Source organism: Mytilus edulis, chromosome 8, assembly GCF_963676685.1.
Source record: "Mytilus edulis chromosome 8, xbMytEdul2.2, whole genome shotgun sequence".
Classification (NCBI taxonomy): domain Eukaryota; kingdom Metazoa; phylum Mollusca; class Bivalvia; order Mytilida; family Mytilidae; genus Mytilus; species Mytilus edulis.
Genome location: NC_092351.1, coordinates 35,837,785 through 35,854,676, shown reverse-complemented (window position 1 = coordinate 35,854,676; position 16,892 = coordinate 35,837,785). Strand labels below are relative to the sequence as shown.

The 16,892-nt window shown below is 30.5% G+C and overlaps 1 protein-coding gene across 7 annotated transcripts in view; it reads right to left on the bottom strand.

The window, feature by feature from the left end:
* The window catches only part of LOC139486769 (ETS-related transcription factor Elf-2-like), a 110,358-nt gene that overhangs the window by 89,831 nt on the left and 3,635 nt on the right, over nucleotides 1–16,892 (bottom strand). For 4 of the 7 annotated variants that reach the window (XM_071271715.1, XM_071271723.1, XM_071271716.1 and 1 more), the window contains 2 exons: nucleotides 8,291–8,375; nucleotides 7,491–7,578 (listed from right to left, as the gene is read on the bottom strand). In XM_071271715.1, the coding sequence (XP_071127816.1) occupies nucleotides 7,491–7,493 (3 nt within the window). In that variant the 5' untranslated portion in view covers nucleotides 7,494–7,578; nucleotides 8,291–8,375. Of the gene's footprint in view, nucleotides 1–3,792; nucleotides 4,071–7,490; nucleotides 7,579–8,290; nucleotides 8,376–16,497; nucleotides 16,630–16,892 lie in introns of those variants that run through there. The other 3 variants (XM_071271717.1, XM_071271706.1, XM_071271709.1) reach the window with 3 other exon arrangements.

Genomic DNA, 16,892 nt, shown 5'->3' with positions numbered 1-16,892 from the left:
TATAACTTTTCATAAAACAAAAACTATTCAGTTCCGTGAGAAACAGCTAAATGTTGTGATACCACAGATTCCAGGTCATCCTCTCTGTCCAGCCTCTGCATTATACCGCCTACTCAGCCTCCATCAAATATTAGGGTCTAATGGTCAGACACCTTTATTGTGTGAAAGTGTAATTAAATCATTATCCTATGTGAACTTTATATCATTTGTAAATGACATTCTTGCCAATGTAGGTTGTGGTGATAAGTTAACAGGACATTCATTTCGAAGGGGGGGAGCCACCTTTGCCTTCCAGGCAGGTTTGTCAGGGGAATGCATACAAGATATTGGTATGTGGAAAAGCAATGCTTATTTGAGATACATTGAACAGGGCTTATCTAGCAAATCTGAAGCTTTGCAGAAATTTGGGGCAGCTTTACCTTTTTAATGTGTTAATATTACAATTGATCTTGTAAGAAGGAAGATTTTTGACAATTTTTATACTTTTATTCTTATTTTTATTTTTATATATATATATATTTTTTTTTTTTTTTTTTCTATCTTTCCCTTTGGATCCTGGGGTAGTAGTTTTCATATTCTACTTATAGCAGTTAGCTTATATTATGCCTTTTTGCTTTTTAAGACATGCTTTATATTCATTGCTCTAATGTTATATGTGTAATTGTGTTTATTTGATACTTGTAATAAATTGTTGCACCCAGTACTCGTTTTATATGAAGTTCATAGTAAAGTAGAATTTTTGGGTAAATTCGCTTTTACGGAGATCGAGTCGGGTCCATTCCAGCTTTGGGTTGTTGTTAATTAAATGTAGCATGGCTGCGTCCAGGCCTTATTTTGGATGGCAAAATTCAAAGCAATTTTTATAACCCTCCCACCCACACCAATAGTATTATTGGCTGGTAGCTTGCTTTGCTTCTTCTTAGCTTTAATAGTGCGTTTTGACCAGTTCTGAGCTGAATTAGCTCATGCCTTATATTTGGGAAGCTTCAATTTTCTTTTTAGTTATATTATATTGCTTAATGTATTTTTTAAACAGTAATGTTTTCATGTGATTATTTACTATATGAAGTTCATAGTAAAAAATAAAAACCCAGAAGATACTTTTTTATAGCATCAAAAGAATAGAATATAAAAAATGTTTATATGTTTAGTGTAATTAAAAAAACAAAAGTCCTCGTCCACTTACATAAACAGGATGCACTTTACAAATATAAACAGATAAAACAAAATGTAAATAATGACTAACATTCTTGATTAGGAACGGCACTTTCAAAAGGCAGATTGGTGAACAAAAAATTTCATGACAATAAAAAATCAAAACAACAAATAAACACCTCCAATGCACATGACACAACATCAATTTTATACCAGTAAATATTAAGCCAATTAACTTTCAAACTAAAAAGTCTTTAAAAATAAAATTCTGAAGGTAAATACTACAAAAACAAATAACTGGCCTGTGGTGATCCAGAAATTTTCAAAAGAGGGGGCCACTACAGTAATGCTTCAGTGATTCTCTTAATTATCAAACAAATGTTTCCCACAAAAAAGGGGGGGTAAATTGGCCTCTGCTGGCATTGTTAGAGAAGGATTCAAAGTTGCTATTACTCCACAGAAATAAGTATTTTATACAAAATAAAGTAAACTCTATCTTTTGTCAAGTTAGAATTAAGTATCTGTAGTACATGTATTCATATTATTAAAATGAATAACGGATGACATTATTTGTCAAATTTGGAGTGGATTTAAACTATTTATAAACAAACTATTAAGTTTATTATTTAATGGGACAAAATAATTGTATTCCGTTATCAAGGACAATTATTTTTAATTTCAACTCATCAAATTCCAATTTACACAATGGTTTTGTTTCAACAAGGATTTGTATAGTAAGACTATACAAATCCTTAGTTTCAAGCACTATATATTTCATTTTAATTTTAGAAGCATGACTTTAGTTATTTAACATTCTAATTTAGTTTGATTACACATTGGATTTTCCCCAACACCTGGACACACCTGTATCCTGTCATGATTAACCGTCTGATTTATCAGATCATCTAAGGGAGATAATTCAATGTTTATAAAAAGCATTACTCTATACTTATAACTGTAACTTGAGTCCACAGGAATCTAAATCCTAGCTTTTCTTTGTTAGACAAAACAAAAATGTTGTAGTGGGTTTTCCTACCTACCCTATATTTTAGTGGAGGATCTGAGGCGGTGTTGGTTTGTTGGAACCCCCCTTTTTTGACAATCAATGCTTATGATTGGAACCCCCTCCTTTTATCATGAGTTGGAGACCCCTGAAAAATTGGTGGATCCATTCCAGTATTTGATGCATCAATATGCCAACCTTTAATTCTTATTAACTTTTTTGTTTTAGTGAATTTTGTAAAAATTGCAGGTCAGGTAAAAAAATAGCAAAATAAAAAAATTTAAATGAGGGAAACCGTAAACCTACATATACTTTTTCTATACTGCTTATTCAATTTATCATAATTAAAAGACAATTATGCTTACTATTAAAAAAGTATAAACAAGCTATGAAAAATACCATTAACAGCTGGTACATTTTACACTTGACAGAAACAAGTTATTCAAACAATTATTTTTTTTCGTTTACTTAAAGGAGTACAAGAACTTTTAATCATCTGCTTATTGTTGGTCCCTCTGATTTTTCTGATGTCTGAAGGCCTTTTTTGGGATCTTGCTGGAACCATAACCCCAGCAAGTCTATAAAATACTATCAGACATCAGAAAGACTTCTGACTAGCTGTTACGAGTCTCTGCCAACCATTTATGAGTAAGAGCAAGTGGAAAGGGATTAATATAAGTTGTAATAACTTGTTTCCCAATCCACTATAAATGTATATCATTATAAGAGCAAGACCAATGTCAACTTTGGAGTAACAATATTATGTGTAGGTGGGATGACATGTCTTCTTGACGACTATAACCTTGAGAGCTGACCCATTTATTGAACATGAATCAATCAATCAATCGAGGATTTCATCATAACTCTTAGTCATAATTGAAAACACTGAATGTTCCAGATGCTATGAATATAAAAGATTTGTGGAATACAGGACTGTGACCACCCCCACCTCCTCCCATAATAAAGAGAGGAACAGAATGCAGTGAATCATCTGAGATTTATAGTTTGTGTAAACAAATGACAACCACTAAACTGCACGTAATATATGTAACGTCAAAATTATAAGATTACAAGAAATTTACTCAATCAAAAGAATGGCTATACATCTTTATGATTTACAGATTATGTAATAAGAATTAAAGGCATTTTATTAACAAACTGTCAAACTTTCACTTTCAATGGGTATGTTATTAATTAACAGAAAAAGAATTCCATTTATCAGACAAAAAATATGCAATACTTGTAAATTTCACTTCATTTAATTAAAGAATGCAAAATACTCCTGCACTTAATCAGAACTGTCTTTTCATAATGTATATCTTAGAAATAGGTTATATTATATGTATGAATCTGTTTGCCTGTGACAGCAAGCTTACTGAGGCCAGAATACAATAAGTCAAGGGATGCAGTTATAAAGCAGATATCTCAATTGACCTGCAAACTAAATTACATGTCTCGATCCATATGCACTCACTATAATTATTTAAATTAGATAAATTAAATTGCAGTACTTGAGATGGATGTGACTCATCTATGTAGATGAAAACAGATTAAGCTTACATGGACCAAAAAACATGCAGTTTTAGTAAAATCGCATGCATTCTCTCCAATGGTATAGAGTGGTGGTCACTAACCTGTTTTAATTCGCAATAAAATGATTTCAATAAACTATCCATCTTATCCATTTTCGATGACAACTAAAATTTGACAGATTTTGCTACACCATCCTTTTGTTAAATCCATATGATAGTATCTATATGTATGATACAAGTACTTTGTATCAGAGGCCTTAAAAAGGAAATCCTGCACTTATAAACTTATGACAACATAAACATTGTGTGTGTACCATATCAGTATTATACAGTGTTAACTTTAAAGCACAGCTAAAATTGGTCTAACCGGGGATTATTGCGACAATAAATCTCCTTTTTCCTTTACAAGGTTTTATATATTTGGATTGTGAAAGAACAAATTTAGACTGCATGGGAAATTTAGTCATAAATTGATAGAATTATGCAGTTTAAGGTGACAGGTGAAAAAGTAAACAAATAAACTATAACTAGTGCAAATAGTCAATGTCTGTGAATAGGAAAAAAAATCATGTTAGATTTAGTGTTGACCTTCCAGTTTTATCAAACAAAACCAATAATAGAAAACAAAATCTATCATTGCATTTGATCTGACCTTAGATGTATAACTGAAGTTTGCCAAACATTATCAATTCTTAAGTTAACAAGCTAGTTTATATCAATGATTGTATTTTAAATATGTGGAAGAGATGTAAAAATCATATGTAAAATAGAGATTGCATGGTTCTAAGAGATTTAATTGAAAATATCTATGAAATAATATGCAGATTAAATATCAATAAAAATTTGTTAAATGAAACGCATTTGTGATGTGATCACCCACCTTATACAATGAAATATTTGATTTACCTTTTAAATCACAAATGTAAATATTTTTTCTCTATCTTCTTTTTGATTTAGATACACATTAAAGGAACTTAAAGTGTAACTTTTTAACAATACAATATCAACCTTTTGATTTGTCATTTATCAAAAAGAATTTATTCAGTTTGAAGAGGAGATGTAAAGAAGTGTCCAAATAGTATGACCTTGAGTAAATAGATCTGAATCAATGCCTTCTTTCATTCACATGTACAGAAATAAACAAAGATTTGAAGTAGATATATTGACAATTCAGCAACCCAACATTACAAAAGTACCTATACATCTAGAGGTCATCATATGTCCTTCACAGTATTACAAGTCAAAACCATAATGATAAGCATCAAACAAACTACTACAACTCTATGCTAAAAATATAATAGCAATGAATAATTATTTTCCATGCAATTGTAAATTTATTTATTTTTTTGTTTTTCCTTGTATTTGTAAATCAATATCTATTTGTAAGTTTCAATAATAGATAAAAATGCTATTAATGAATGTATAATTTTGTCAAGCATTATAATTCTTCACCAGTTTCATTCCCCCTTCCAACAAATTCTGTGAAAATTTGAATAAAACAAATAAAATTGAATGCCAAATAGTATATGAGCAGGGCAGGAGGTGTATCATCCTTGAATTGCCGTATCAATGCATTCTTTCCTTGATTCCAAAAAATTTAATCATTATAGTGCCCATGCCAATAGTGCCCATGCCACTGGTCCAGAAAAGTGTAAATCCAGAATTCAAACAATTTAACAAAATTTAAGTTCCAATCTTGACATCCTGAAAAAAGTCCTTCCGCCCCTCATATATATTTTGAAAAAAACTGTGACAAAAAGTACAAAAAAATCATAAACTAAATACAAAAATACAAAAGCTTAGTCAACGATGAAAGTTTCTGAATCAAGACGTTTGTAATCAGTAAATGGTAAATTAATGTTCGTGGTATGAATCACTGTGATCATTGTTACATAAAGCTGAGATATTAATCAACAAAATAAGATGATTCCCCATGTCCTAACAATGGTAATATCAATTGATTTTTATTAATATCCTTTTTTTCATCAATGATCACACACCATGGAAAATTAGACAAATCAATGTAGTACAAGCAAAGGACAACAAACCTATAGCTGAGTACATCCACGTTATTTCACCGTACCGTCTTCGGTGAATGTATGTTTCATTGTTAATCATTCCACATCTACATCTCTTTATTCTTATATTATTCATTAAACATGTTAAAACGTTAAACAATTTAAGTTTTCAGGCAAAAAATTTTATTTTTTAATTAGTCTTTTTCAACCTTACAGAATAGGCCACTTTCAAATGCTGAAAGCTTAGTTAGTCACACGTAATTTTTAAATGAATCAGCGTTTAGTCATTTTTAAAATAAAGCTCTGAAACATACAGAATGTGTAGCGTTCTATTGGAATATGAAAACAAGGACTTATTTCATAGCATGTAAAATTTACTTTATCTTTTAGGGTACATTTTTATTTTTTAATTACTCATAAGCCAGAAATTCTGTCTAAAGTGTGACATATGTACACTTTAGGTTATGTTGACTTTGGAAATGTTATTTAATTCATTTCAAGACAAACAGTGTAATCAGACTTCCAAATTAATAAACAAAATGTAAACCTTTAACATCATTGTGGTATTTAATTATTTAAATTTAAAGTAATCACATCAGCCTAAAACACCCTTTTGCCTTTCTGGTTATAAAATCAATATCACCCTTTTCAAACAAGGTGAACTATTTTTTTCTCTGGCTTTTTTATTATGTCTAGACCATTGATTAATAAACTATATATTTCTTTTGTTGCAACCCAACCTCCCCAGTTCTGTTTCTAAAAAAAAAGCACATTGAGCAAATTGAGCTCATAAATTGATTTCCACACTCAAAATATTTTTTATTTTTTTTACTGTGGTGGCAAAAAAAGGGGTACAGAATGCCAAAATGAGAAAGAAGATTTCTAAGTTTCATTGAAATTCAGTTTTATTTAGGAGGAGTTACAAGTACAAGGTGCTATAATCATAGATACATATATATATGGAAAGACCCGAGTATCCATGTATTAATACGAAAGAATGTATCACGGTAGACCATCAAAAACTAGAAGAAATAGGATATAACAGAAAAAAATTGCAAATGGGACAATAAGATTATCCTCCAAAGTCAAGGACCAAAAGGACAAAAATATGAGTACCTATACACAATGACAAAACATTTAGTGGTCAAGGAACTATAAGGTCTGAGATCTTTTAACCACATGCGGCTTTACTTATCATGTAATGTCAATAATATAAATAAAAAAACCAAATAACTATACAAAGACAATAAAAAACATTAGATTTAATTCCTGGATTCTATAGAAATGTTAGGTACAGGGTAAAACTTATTTACAAAGGTCAAAATATATGTTTTTCTTTTGGTTTTATAATTTGTTTACTACAAAAATGTTGGTGTTAAAATGAAAATGTAAGTAATCTAAGGCTATCTCATATTACTTAAATCTATCGTTAAAGTCACATATCAATTAAACTTGTAATAAACCAGGCAGAGAAAGATCCTGAATTACATATAGGGTGCAATGGACCATGAATTATGCATTAACCAAGTGTCTCATGTTCTTATGTCATTTTTTTAAGGAAAAGCCCTAAAAAGTATTTCATCTTATTTTACGTCTCAGCTTGACATTTCTTATAGACACCTGCCTTTTGTTGATTAAGCCTGCTATTGAAATCTTAATGTCTTTTAACTATTAATGAATGTCAGGTTGCTGTCTCACTGACATATAAATTACTCCTTATATTCCTCTGGTTTATTCTCTTTCCAAAGCTTTAAACCCTTAAAGAAACCAAAATACACCTACCATCAACTTCAAAGCCTGGATAACAGTGACAATCCTGAGATAATTCTGTAAAAGTCTGTAATTCTGTACTTTAATTTCAGCCACACTCCTGAATTAATTTGCAAATTGGACAATAATCTTTAAAAACAGACAGAAAGAAAATCAATCTATCAGCAGAAAAATGCATGTGCAGATGTGTGTCGGAATGAATCATGATTGAGGCTATCAATCAGTCTAACACCCATGGTATTACAACCAATAGTTCAAATCTTTAGTCAATATTCTTTAATTACGTTTTCTGATCTTTGCTTCTGAAGATAATAAAGGCTAAAATATCATAAAGATGTGAAATGTTATTAATAAATTTATAAAGAGAGTTAGTTGATACATTATTTATACACCACAGAACAAATGTATTTCCATTCTAAATTCTTCTTCTTTCAACAGAAAAAAATAAATTGCAAAGTTGAGGCAAATTGTGTATGAGTGGGATATGTCTGTCCCAACTATTGAAATAAAATTTTCAGAAATTCAATTAGGTTTTTTTTTTTTAGAAAATTCAACGTTTCACCAACTTTGTATTGTAAGTGTCTTTCCCACCAACTTTGTATTGTAAGTGTCTTTCCCACCAACTTTGTATTGTAAGTGTCTTTCCCACCAAAGCTCTGATAATCATTTCTGAAGAAGTTGTAAGTGTAACATCATAGGAAGAGGTACAGTATTCATAAATGTGTATAAAGTTTTTTTTAAATCAATGCTGCCTAATATAATCCTTAAATTGTACAATTTAAAAGTGTCTACTAAATAAAAATCAAACTCACAATTTGTTTCTATTTACTACCGATGGAAATTTTTAGCTGGAAGACATTTTCAAAAACAGCATATTGTAGTAGATATACCTCAGAGCTGAAATATAGAGTGAACAAAATTATATAGGCTAATTCATTCAATAGATAAATCAATTGATGTAAAATTTTGTACATTTTAGCTTAGGAAGATGCATCAATATTCTGTCATATTATAAGATTTATTGCACTATAAGTATAATATTTGATTCTATCACCATATAGAATTTTTGCACTTTTAAATATGGTTAAATATTTTCTCCAGTGGAATACAACACTGAGCTCAAACTTACAAAATAAATCTTCAATAAGAAATAATTGCATTACAATCTGAAGAATGTAATTGTCTATTATATGAAAAAAAAAAAATCACAAAAAAATAACATTTAAATAGAATATGATGAAAAAAAATGATTAATAAAATTAATAATTGAGGTGATATTCTCCTCAATATTGAACATTATTTCCTCGGCCTTAACCATTTTATGCCCAACTTGAGGCTTTTTTTTTCGGACTGTGTGTCAGTGTGCAACACGACGGGTGCCACATGTGGAGCAGGATCTGTGTACCCTTCCAGAGCACCTGAGATCACCCCTAGTTTTTGATGGAGTTCGTGTTGTTTATTCTTTAGTTTTCTATGTTGTATCATGTGTACTATTGTTTGTCTGTTTGTTTTCATTTTTAGCCATGGCGTTGTCAGTTTATTTTCGATTTATGAGTTTGACTGTCCCTCTGGTATCTTTCGTCCCTCTTTTAGTGACCCTTTGTTCATCCATTCGTCTGTCCTGATTCAGCTTTAAGTTTTTGGTGAAGGTATTTTTTGATGAAGCTGAAGTTCAATCAATTTTGAACCTTATTACACATGTTCCCTGCGATATGATCTTTCTAATTCTAATGCCAAATTACTGAACTTAGAAAATGATAGAGCGAGAAGGGCATCCATGTACTATGGACACATTATTATTATTATTTTTTCAGCATAAGCATTGCTTGGAATATCACTTATCATAATGCAGCTAGAATACAGACCAATACAATATGTCCAGATATATTGTACATAAAAGAGTTCGGTGTTTATTCAATGCTTAGTACCCATTTTTTTTAAATAAGTTTCACAAAGTAAAGATATGCTTTGTGAAAACTTATTTTCCTAAACAGGTGCACAACTCCAGAATAAGGACAAATAACTGAAATGATACACTTGAAAAATTTAAGTTAAACTTTTCCCTAAAGAAGCCCCTAGTCTTATTTCAATCTTTTTGAGTAAAAAGATATTACGTATGTGGATTTTGGCCAACAGACACCACACACTAGAGTGTTCAGGAAACAAATCATAACCGTTATCATATGTTTACAACACATTGTAGACAAACAATCTCATGTTTAAACATTCAATTTTATTAATATTGTTTTACGATTTTTAAAAGGGAAATTATAGCTTTATTAAATTCCTTTTCCTATAGGATTGTGTTATGAGTTACTGGAAAACAATACTTTCAAGAATTCACTTCAGTTTTTTTTTTATTTTGGATAACGTTTGTACATGCCTGATTCAGCAAGTTTTAACCCTGGACATACCTTCACATAATTGCATACAAAACTTGCTGCAAATCTGACAAGGGAGATAAATCATATTATCTGAATTATTTCTAAGCATTCTGTAAAATCTGGAGAAATCTGGATGTCAAGGATCACTTATATTTATGTGATCCTGATGTTAGTGGCATTTGGATCTGCATTGAGCCAGTTTTTTTTTTACATTGAATGAAGACATTCAAATATCTAAATGGAAAAGGGGTAACTATACCATCTATAATACTAAAATTACGAGGTCCAATTTGTCAGCCGTCATCGGGTAAAAACGACAAATCACAGAATTCAACTCTATAAATAACTAATATAGGACAATGGTGTAGATTAAAAATAACACCACTCCAAACCCTTTTGTTTTCCACATAATTAATATTGCCAATAATTAACAAATTCCGGGTCTAATCCGATACCGATACCAATAGTATATTCACCTGTTAGCTATTACCTTATTTTTACGTTCCGCATTTGACAGGCGCACCACCAAACGGTGTATTTAGGATTTTGCTATATACACGGGTCATAATCAAAGGGCTGACACTACTAAATTCAATCATTGTCAAATTGTTCCCTATTCAGTGTAGCTTTATTCAGCAATCAGCAAGACTTTCTAAGATAACTAATATAGGACAATGCTGTTGATTAAAAAATACCCCATTCCTGGATAGCCTGGACCTTTTGTTTTCCAAATAATTAATATTTCCAATAATTGATAAGTTCCGGGTCGACGGGTTCAAACAGAAAGATTTGAAAGCAGAGAAAACTGTGTATCTTATAATCGACATGACTTTATCAGATGACAATACCAATTACTAAAATAAGGCTTAGGCATAGTTATATACTTTAATTCAGTCACGGACCCGCGATATCACGGGTGTGTACTTGTATCTATTTAAAACTGCATATTAAGGCCAAATAAAAAAGTATGTGTTGCTGAAAAAAAGTTAGGGTAGGTTATGGCAGGGATTTTTTTTTTATTTTATGGGTTTTTTTTTACATTGAGTCTATGGGAGCATCATTCTGACTTTAACAGTGCTTAATGAAAAATGACAATAAACTCTTTAGGGTAGGCTATTTTTAAGCCGAAAAAGAAGGGACGGTAGGGTAACTGGAACTAAACATATATTTTTATTTGGCCTAATAAAAAATAATATAATAAGGCATATATTTCATGATTTATTTTGAAGGAAAGAATCCAAAGCTTTACAATACTGAACTAGAATCCATTTAAATGTGCAGCATCTTTTGAAAAAAACATTATCAGTATACTCCTTTATAATCTATCCTAATAAACACATAATTTGCAATTTATTTGAACACTCAGATATCCTTGTAAATGTATAATAATGGAAAGAGATGTGAATTTGTATACATCAACTAGACAACCAATTTTTTGTATCGAACAACATAGTCTTAATAATTGACAAATGCCTAGCAATAAACTGTATGTGACAAGATTTATATTCATCTCGTCAAGAAAAGTTGTGAATAAATTGAGGAGACTGTGGATGATATGTAATACTTTAATCCCTAAATGACACACAGCATATTTAACACTTTTCTTAACCCCCCCCCCCCCCTTTTTCAATCTTAATCAAACTTTTTATTTGTAGCATCATGTAAACAGATAATAGTTTTTTTGTTTATCTCTTATTATATCAAATTAGACAGGGAAGTGACTGTCATACCAAGTTAATGTCAATGTGCATTATCTATGTGCATTCAGCATGAACAAAAATTATATACATACATGTACATCAGATGCACCAAATCACATCAATCAATTTAAAATTACCTGTAAAATATGCATTAACTGCAGTTTAATTTCAGATTACAGCATTTATCTAAAATTATGATATGCATTTGACTAATTAAAAAAAGGATCAAAATTTTAAATAATAATTGAGTATTATAATTGATTATGAGAAACATTGCATAATTCAGTACCACACCTTTCTCAATCTTTCTCGATCAAAGAAACTTTTGTCATTTTTCTGTTTCTGGTAGAGAGATGTCACTATAGGCATTTAATCTACAAGCTAATATGGCAAAAAATAGCAGTTGTATGTCACACATATATAGCTTCATGGCTAAGTGAGTTCGGCAAACAAGATAAATTTAATCGTCCATCAGCCAACACTTAAAACACCTAGCAGAAATATATAGGTATACAAGCATGTGTATGACCATCATAAAATTGAGAATGGAAATGGGGAATGTGTCAAAGAGACAACAACCCGACCATAGAAAAAACAACAGCAGAAGGTCACCAACAGGTCTTCAATGTAGCGAGAAATTACCCCACCTGGAGGCGTCCCTCAGCTGGCCCCTAAACAAATATATACTGGTTCAGTGATAATGAACGCCATATTAATTTCCAAATTGTACACAAGAAACTAAACTTAAAATAATACAAGACTAACAAAGGCCAGAGGCTCCTGACTTTGGACAGTTGCAAAAATGCGGCAGGTTAAACATGTGTATGAGATCTCAACCCTCCCCCTATACCTCTAGCCAATGTAGAAAAGTAAACGCATAACAATACGCACATTTAAAATTCAGTTCAAGAGTATTATTTTTCCCCAACACACTAGATATATATATATATAAGATAGATTGAATGATATCACATGCATAGGTGGATCCTGAGGGGCTGGGGTCCCCCCCTTTTTTAGGGAAAAATTTGGTTGATTATATAGGGAATCACTGAAGCATGAGGGGAGTGCTCCCAACTCCCTTAAGTTGCCCCCCCCCCCCCCTCCTCTTTTACAAAAAGTTCTAGATCAGCCAGTGACATGATCACCCGACAAGAAAATTAATATTTTCAACTGAATGATGCAATTTCAATTCTGTCTTTAAACAAAATCTTTTCAGCTGTGAGGTCTTAAAATAAACAACAAATTGCAATTCTTTCAGCATCATGTGATCATAATGTATAGATTTGTTTGAAGGTTAAGTCCTTTTCAATTATCTATATACAGACTATATATACAGACTATATGAATGACATGAACAAGGCATTATAATATTGTATAAGGATGTCTTCCTGGTTCTCAATACGTCAATGTGACAAAATATATACCTGGTACACTTATAATACATACAGGTGTATAGACCTTCTTTTATGTACAGTGAAAGCTATTTGAAAAAACCTAAACCCCATTATTGTGCCCAACACATACTTCTGGAATAATCTTCTTTAGATATTTAAGCTTGAGACTTATTTGAAAAGCCAAACAAATAAAACATGAACAAACTTAAAAGGCCTAAACAGAGAAACCAAAACAGCTTTATGTCAACCTTCCCTCAGGTTTAATAAAGTTGCATTCTCCATCACAGAAATGATAACCAGAAACTTAGCTGACTCAACTGAAAATGTGTACCAAGACAGAATGAAAACATTCTTCAGTTATTTAACCCGTTTTACATTGTAAACAAAGAATCTGTATTTTGACCCAAACAGCAAGGAACAATGCAAAAGCCAGATACCCTGAAAACCAGTATTATGTGCACACAAACCAAGTGTCCTACTTGTCTATCTGGACCATATATGGCATATAAATAAAAGTAACACAAAGGAATGTGAAAGAAAAGATATCAAATGAGCATGAAAAGAAAGATATCAAAGGAACTTGAAACAAAAGAGAGTCAAAGGAGCATGAAACAAAAGATATCAAATGAACATGAAACAAAAGATATCAAATGAACATGAAACAAAAGATATCAAAGGAACATGAAAAGAAAGATATCAAAGGAGCATGAAACGAAAGATATCAAAGGAACATGAAACAAAAGATAGTCAAAGGAACATGAAACAAAAGATATCAAAGGAACATGAAACAAAAGATATCAAATGAACATGAAACAAAAGATATCAAAGGAACATGAAATAAAAGATATCAAGGGAACATAAAAAGAAAGATATCAAAGGAACATGAAACAAAAGATATCAAAGGAACATGAAACAAAAGATATCAAATGAACATGAAACAAAAGATATCAAAGGAACATGAAATAAAAGATATCAAAGGAACATAAAAAGAAAGATATCAAAGGAACATGAAACAAAAGAGAGTCAAAGGAACATGAAACAAAAGAGAGTCAAAGGAGCATGAAACGAAAGATATCAAAGGAACATGAAATAAAAGATATCAAAGGAACATGAAACAAAAGATATCAAATGAACATGAAACAAAAGATATCAAAGGAACATGAAATAAAAGATATCAAAAACATAAAAAAAGAAAGATATCAAAGGAACATGAAACAAAAGATATCAAAGGAACATGAAATAAAAGATATCAAAGGAACATGAAAAGAAAGATATCAAAGGAACATGAAACAAAAGATAGTCAAAGGAACATGAAACAAAAGAGAGTCAAAGGAACATGAAACAAAAGATATCAAAGGAACATGAAACAAAAGAGAGTCAAAGGAACATGAAACAAAAGATATCAAAGGAACATGAAACAAAAGAGAGTCAAAGGAACATGAAACAAAAGATATCAAAGGAACATAAAAAGAAAGATATCAAAGGAACATGAAACAAAAGAGAGTCAAAGGAGCATGAAACGAAAGATATCAAAGGAACATGAAATAAAAGATATCAAAGGAACATGAAACAAAAGAGAGTCAAAGGAACATGAAACAAAAGATATCAAAGGAACATGAAAAGAAAGATATCAAAGGAACATAAAACAAAAGATAGTCAAAGGAACATGAAACAAAAGAGAGTCAAAGGAGCATGAAACGAAAGATATCAAAGGAACATGAAACAAAAGATATCAAAGGAGCATGAAACGAAAGATATCAAAGGAACATGAAACAAAAGATAGTCAAAGGAACATGAAACAAAAGATATCAAAGGAACATGAAAAGAAAGATATCAAAGGAACATGAAACAAAAGAGAGTCAAAGGAGCATGAAACGAAAGATATCAAAGGAACATGAAACAAAAGATAGTCAAAGGAACATGAAACAAAAGAGAGTCAAAGGAACATGAAACAAAAGATATCAAAGGAACATGAAAAGAAAGATATCAAAGGAACATAAAACAAAAGATATCAAAGGAACATGAAACAAAAGATAGTCAAAGGAACATGAAACAAAAGATATCAAAGGAACATGAAAAGAAAGATATCAAAGGAACATGAAACAAAAGAGAGTCAAAGGAGCATGAAACGAAAGATATCAAAGGAACATGAAACAAAAGATAGTCAAAGGAACATGAAACAAAAGAGAGTCAAAGGAACATGAAACAAAAGATATCAAAGGAACATGAAAAGAAAGATATCAAAGGAACATAAAACAAAAGATATCAAAGGAACACGAAACAAAAGATATCAAAGGAACATGAAAAGAAAGATATCAAAGGAACATGAAACAAAAAAAGGAACATGAAATAAAAGATATCAAAGGAACATGATATAAAAGATATCAAAGGAACATAAAATAAAAGATATCAAAGAAACATGAAACAAAAGATATCAAATGAACATGAAACAAAAGATATCAAATGAACATGAAAAGATAGATATCAGAGGAACAAAGATATCAAAGGAACATGAAACGAAAGATATCAAAGGAACATGAAATAAAAGATATCAAATGAAAATGAAAAGAAAGATATCAGAGGAACAAAGATATCAAAGGAACACAAAAAGAAAGATATCAAATGAACATGAAAAGAAAGATATCAAAGGAACAGCTGTGAAAAGATTAAAGATAATAAATGAATGCATTTTACATGAAAAGAAAGATATCAAATGAAATGCATGAAATAAAAGATATCAAATGAACATGAAATAAAAGATATCAAAAATTGAAATAAAAGTTGAATAAATATGAAATAAACAGATAAACATATATATCAACTATACACAGACGATAGATATTCAATAAACAGAAGGAAGATATTCAATAAACAGAAGAAAGATATAAAAAAAAAATGAAAGGAAAGATATCAAACATAAAACAAAAGATAGCAAATGAACATAAAATAAAAGATTTCAGATGAATATAAAACAAACATGAAACACAAGATAATAGATTAATATGAAACACAAGATAATAGATTAATATGAAACACAAGATGATAGATTAATATGAAACAAAAGATAATAGATTAATATGAAACAAAAGATAATAGATGAACATGAAACAAAATATATTGAAAGACAAGAAAGAACATGAAATGAATGATATCAAATGAATTTTAAAGAAAAGATATCAAATAAACATGAATTAAATATTTCAAATGACCGCGAAACTAAAGATATGAAATGAATGCAAAACAATAAAAATATTTAAAGGTGGTTAGAATGAATACAAAAAGGGGAAATATTATTATGACTGATTCGACTGTCACAGGAAATATATGTAAAAGTGGAACATAAAGTCTTGTTGTTCACAAGCAATAAGCTAACACTTCAAAAAAATAAACTAGAGGACTCTTGAAATAAACTGTGATGGACAAACAACAAACTAGCCTTTAAGCAAGGAAATGAGGATGAATGACTACCACTTTCACATAACAAGCTCAAAAACGGCCAGCCAGAATTGTGTGAAAGTTATAATTTCTCCATCTATCTCACCTGAAAAACAAGAAATTTTAACTCGTGTCATTAAAGCCAAATCTCCACTACAATTTCAAAATGAATTGTCTTTATTTGATTGGTCCCTGACTATGAGATTTTTCTTTAACTGATATTATGATACATTACAGATTATACCTGCCAAGAAAAAAATGCATATACTTGTGTATCCTGTTATATAAATGAATCATATTGTGTTTTCCCATGACAAAGTATAAAACACATTAAGCAAATTTTACATACTGGTAGTAAACTTGATATATCATGACTTGACCCACAGGCATAGAAAACAGTGCTCTTCTAATAAAGGCATTATTTTTTTTGTAAAATGTGAAACAATGTGTTAGCAATGATAATAAAGTTGTCGTTTATTAAGAATATTTTAAACAAAAATG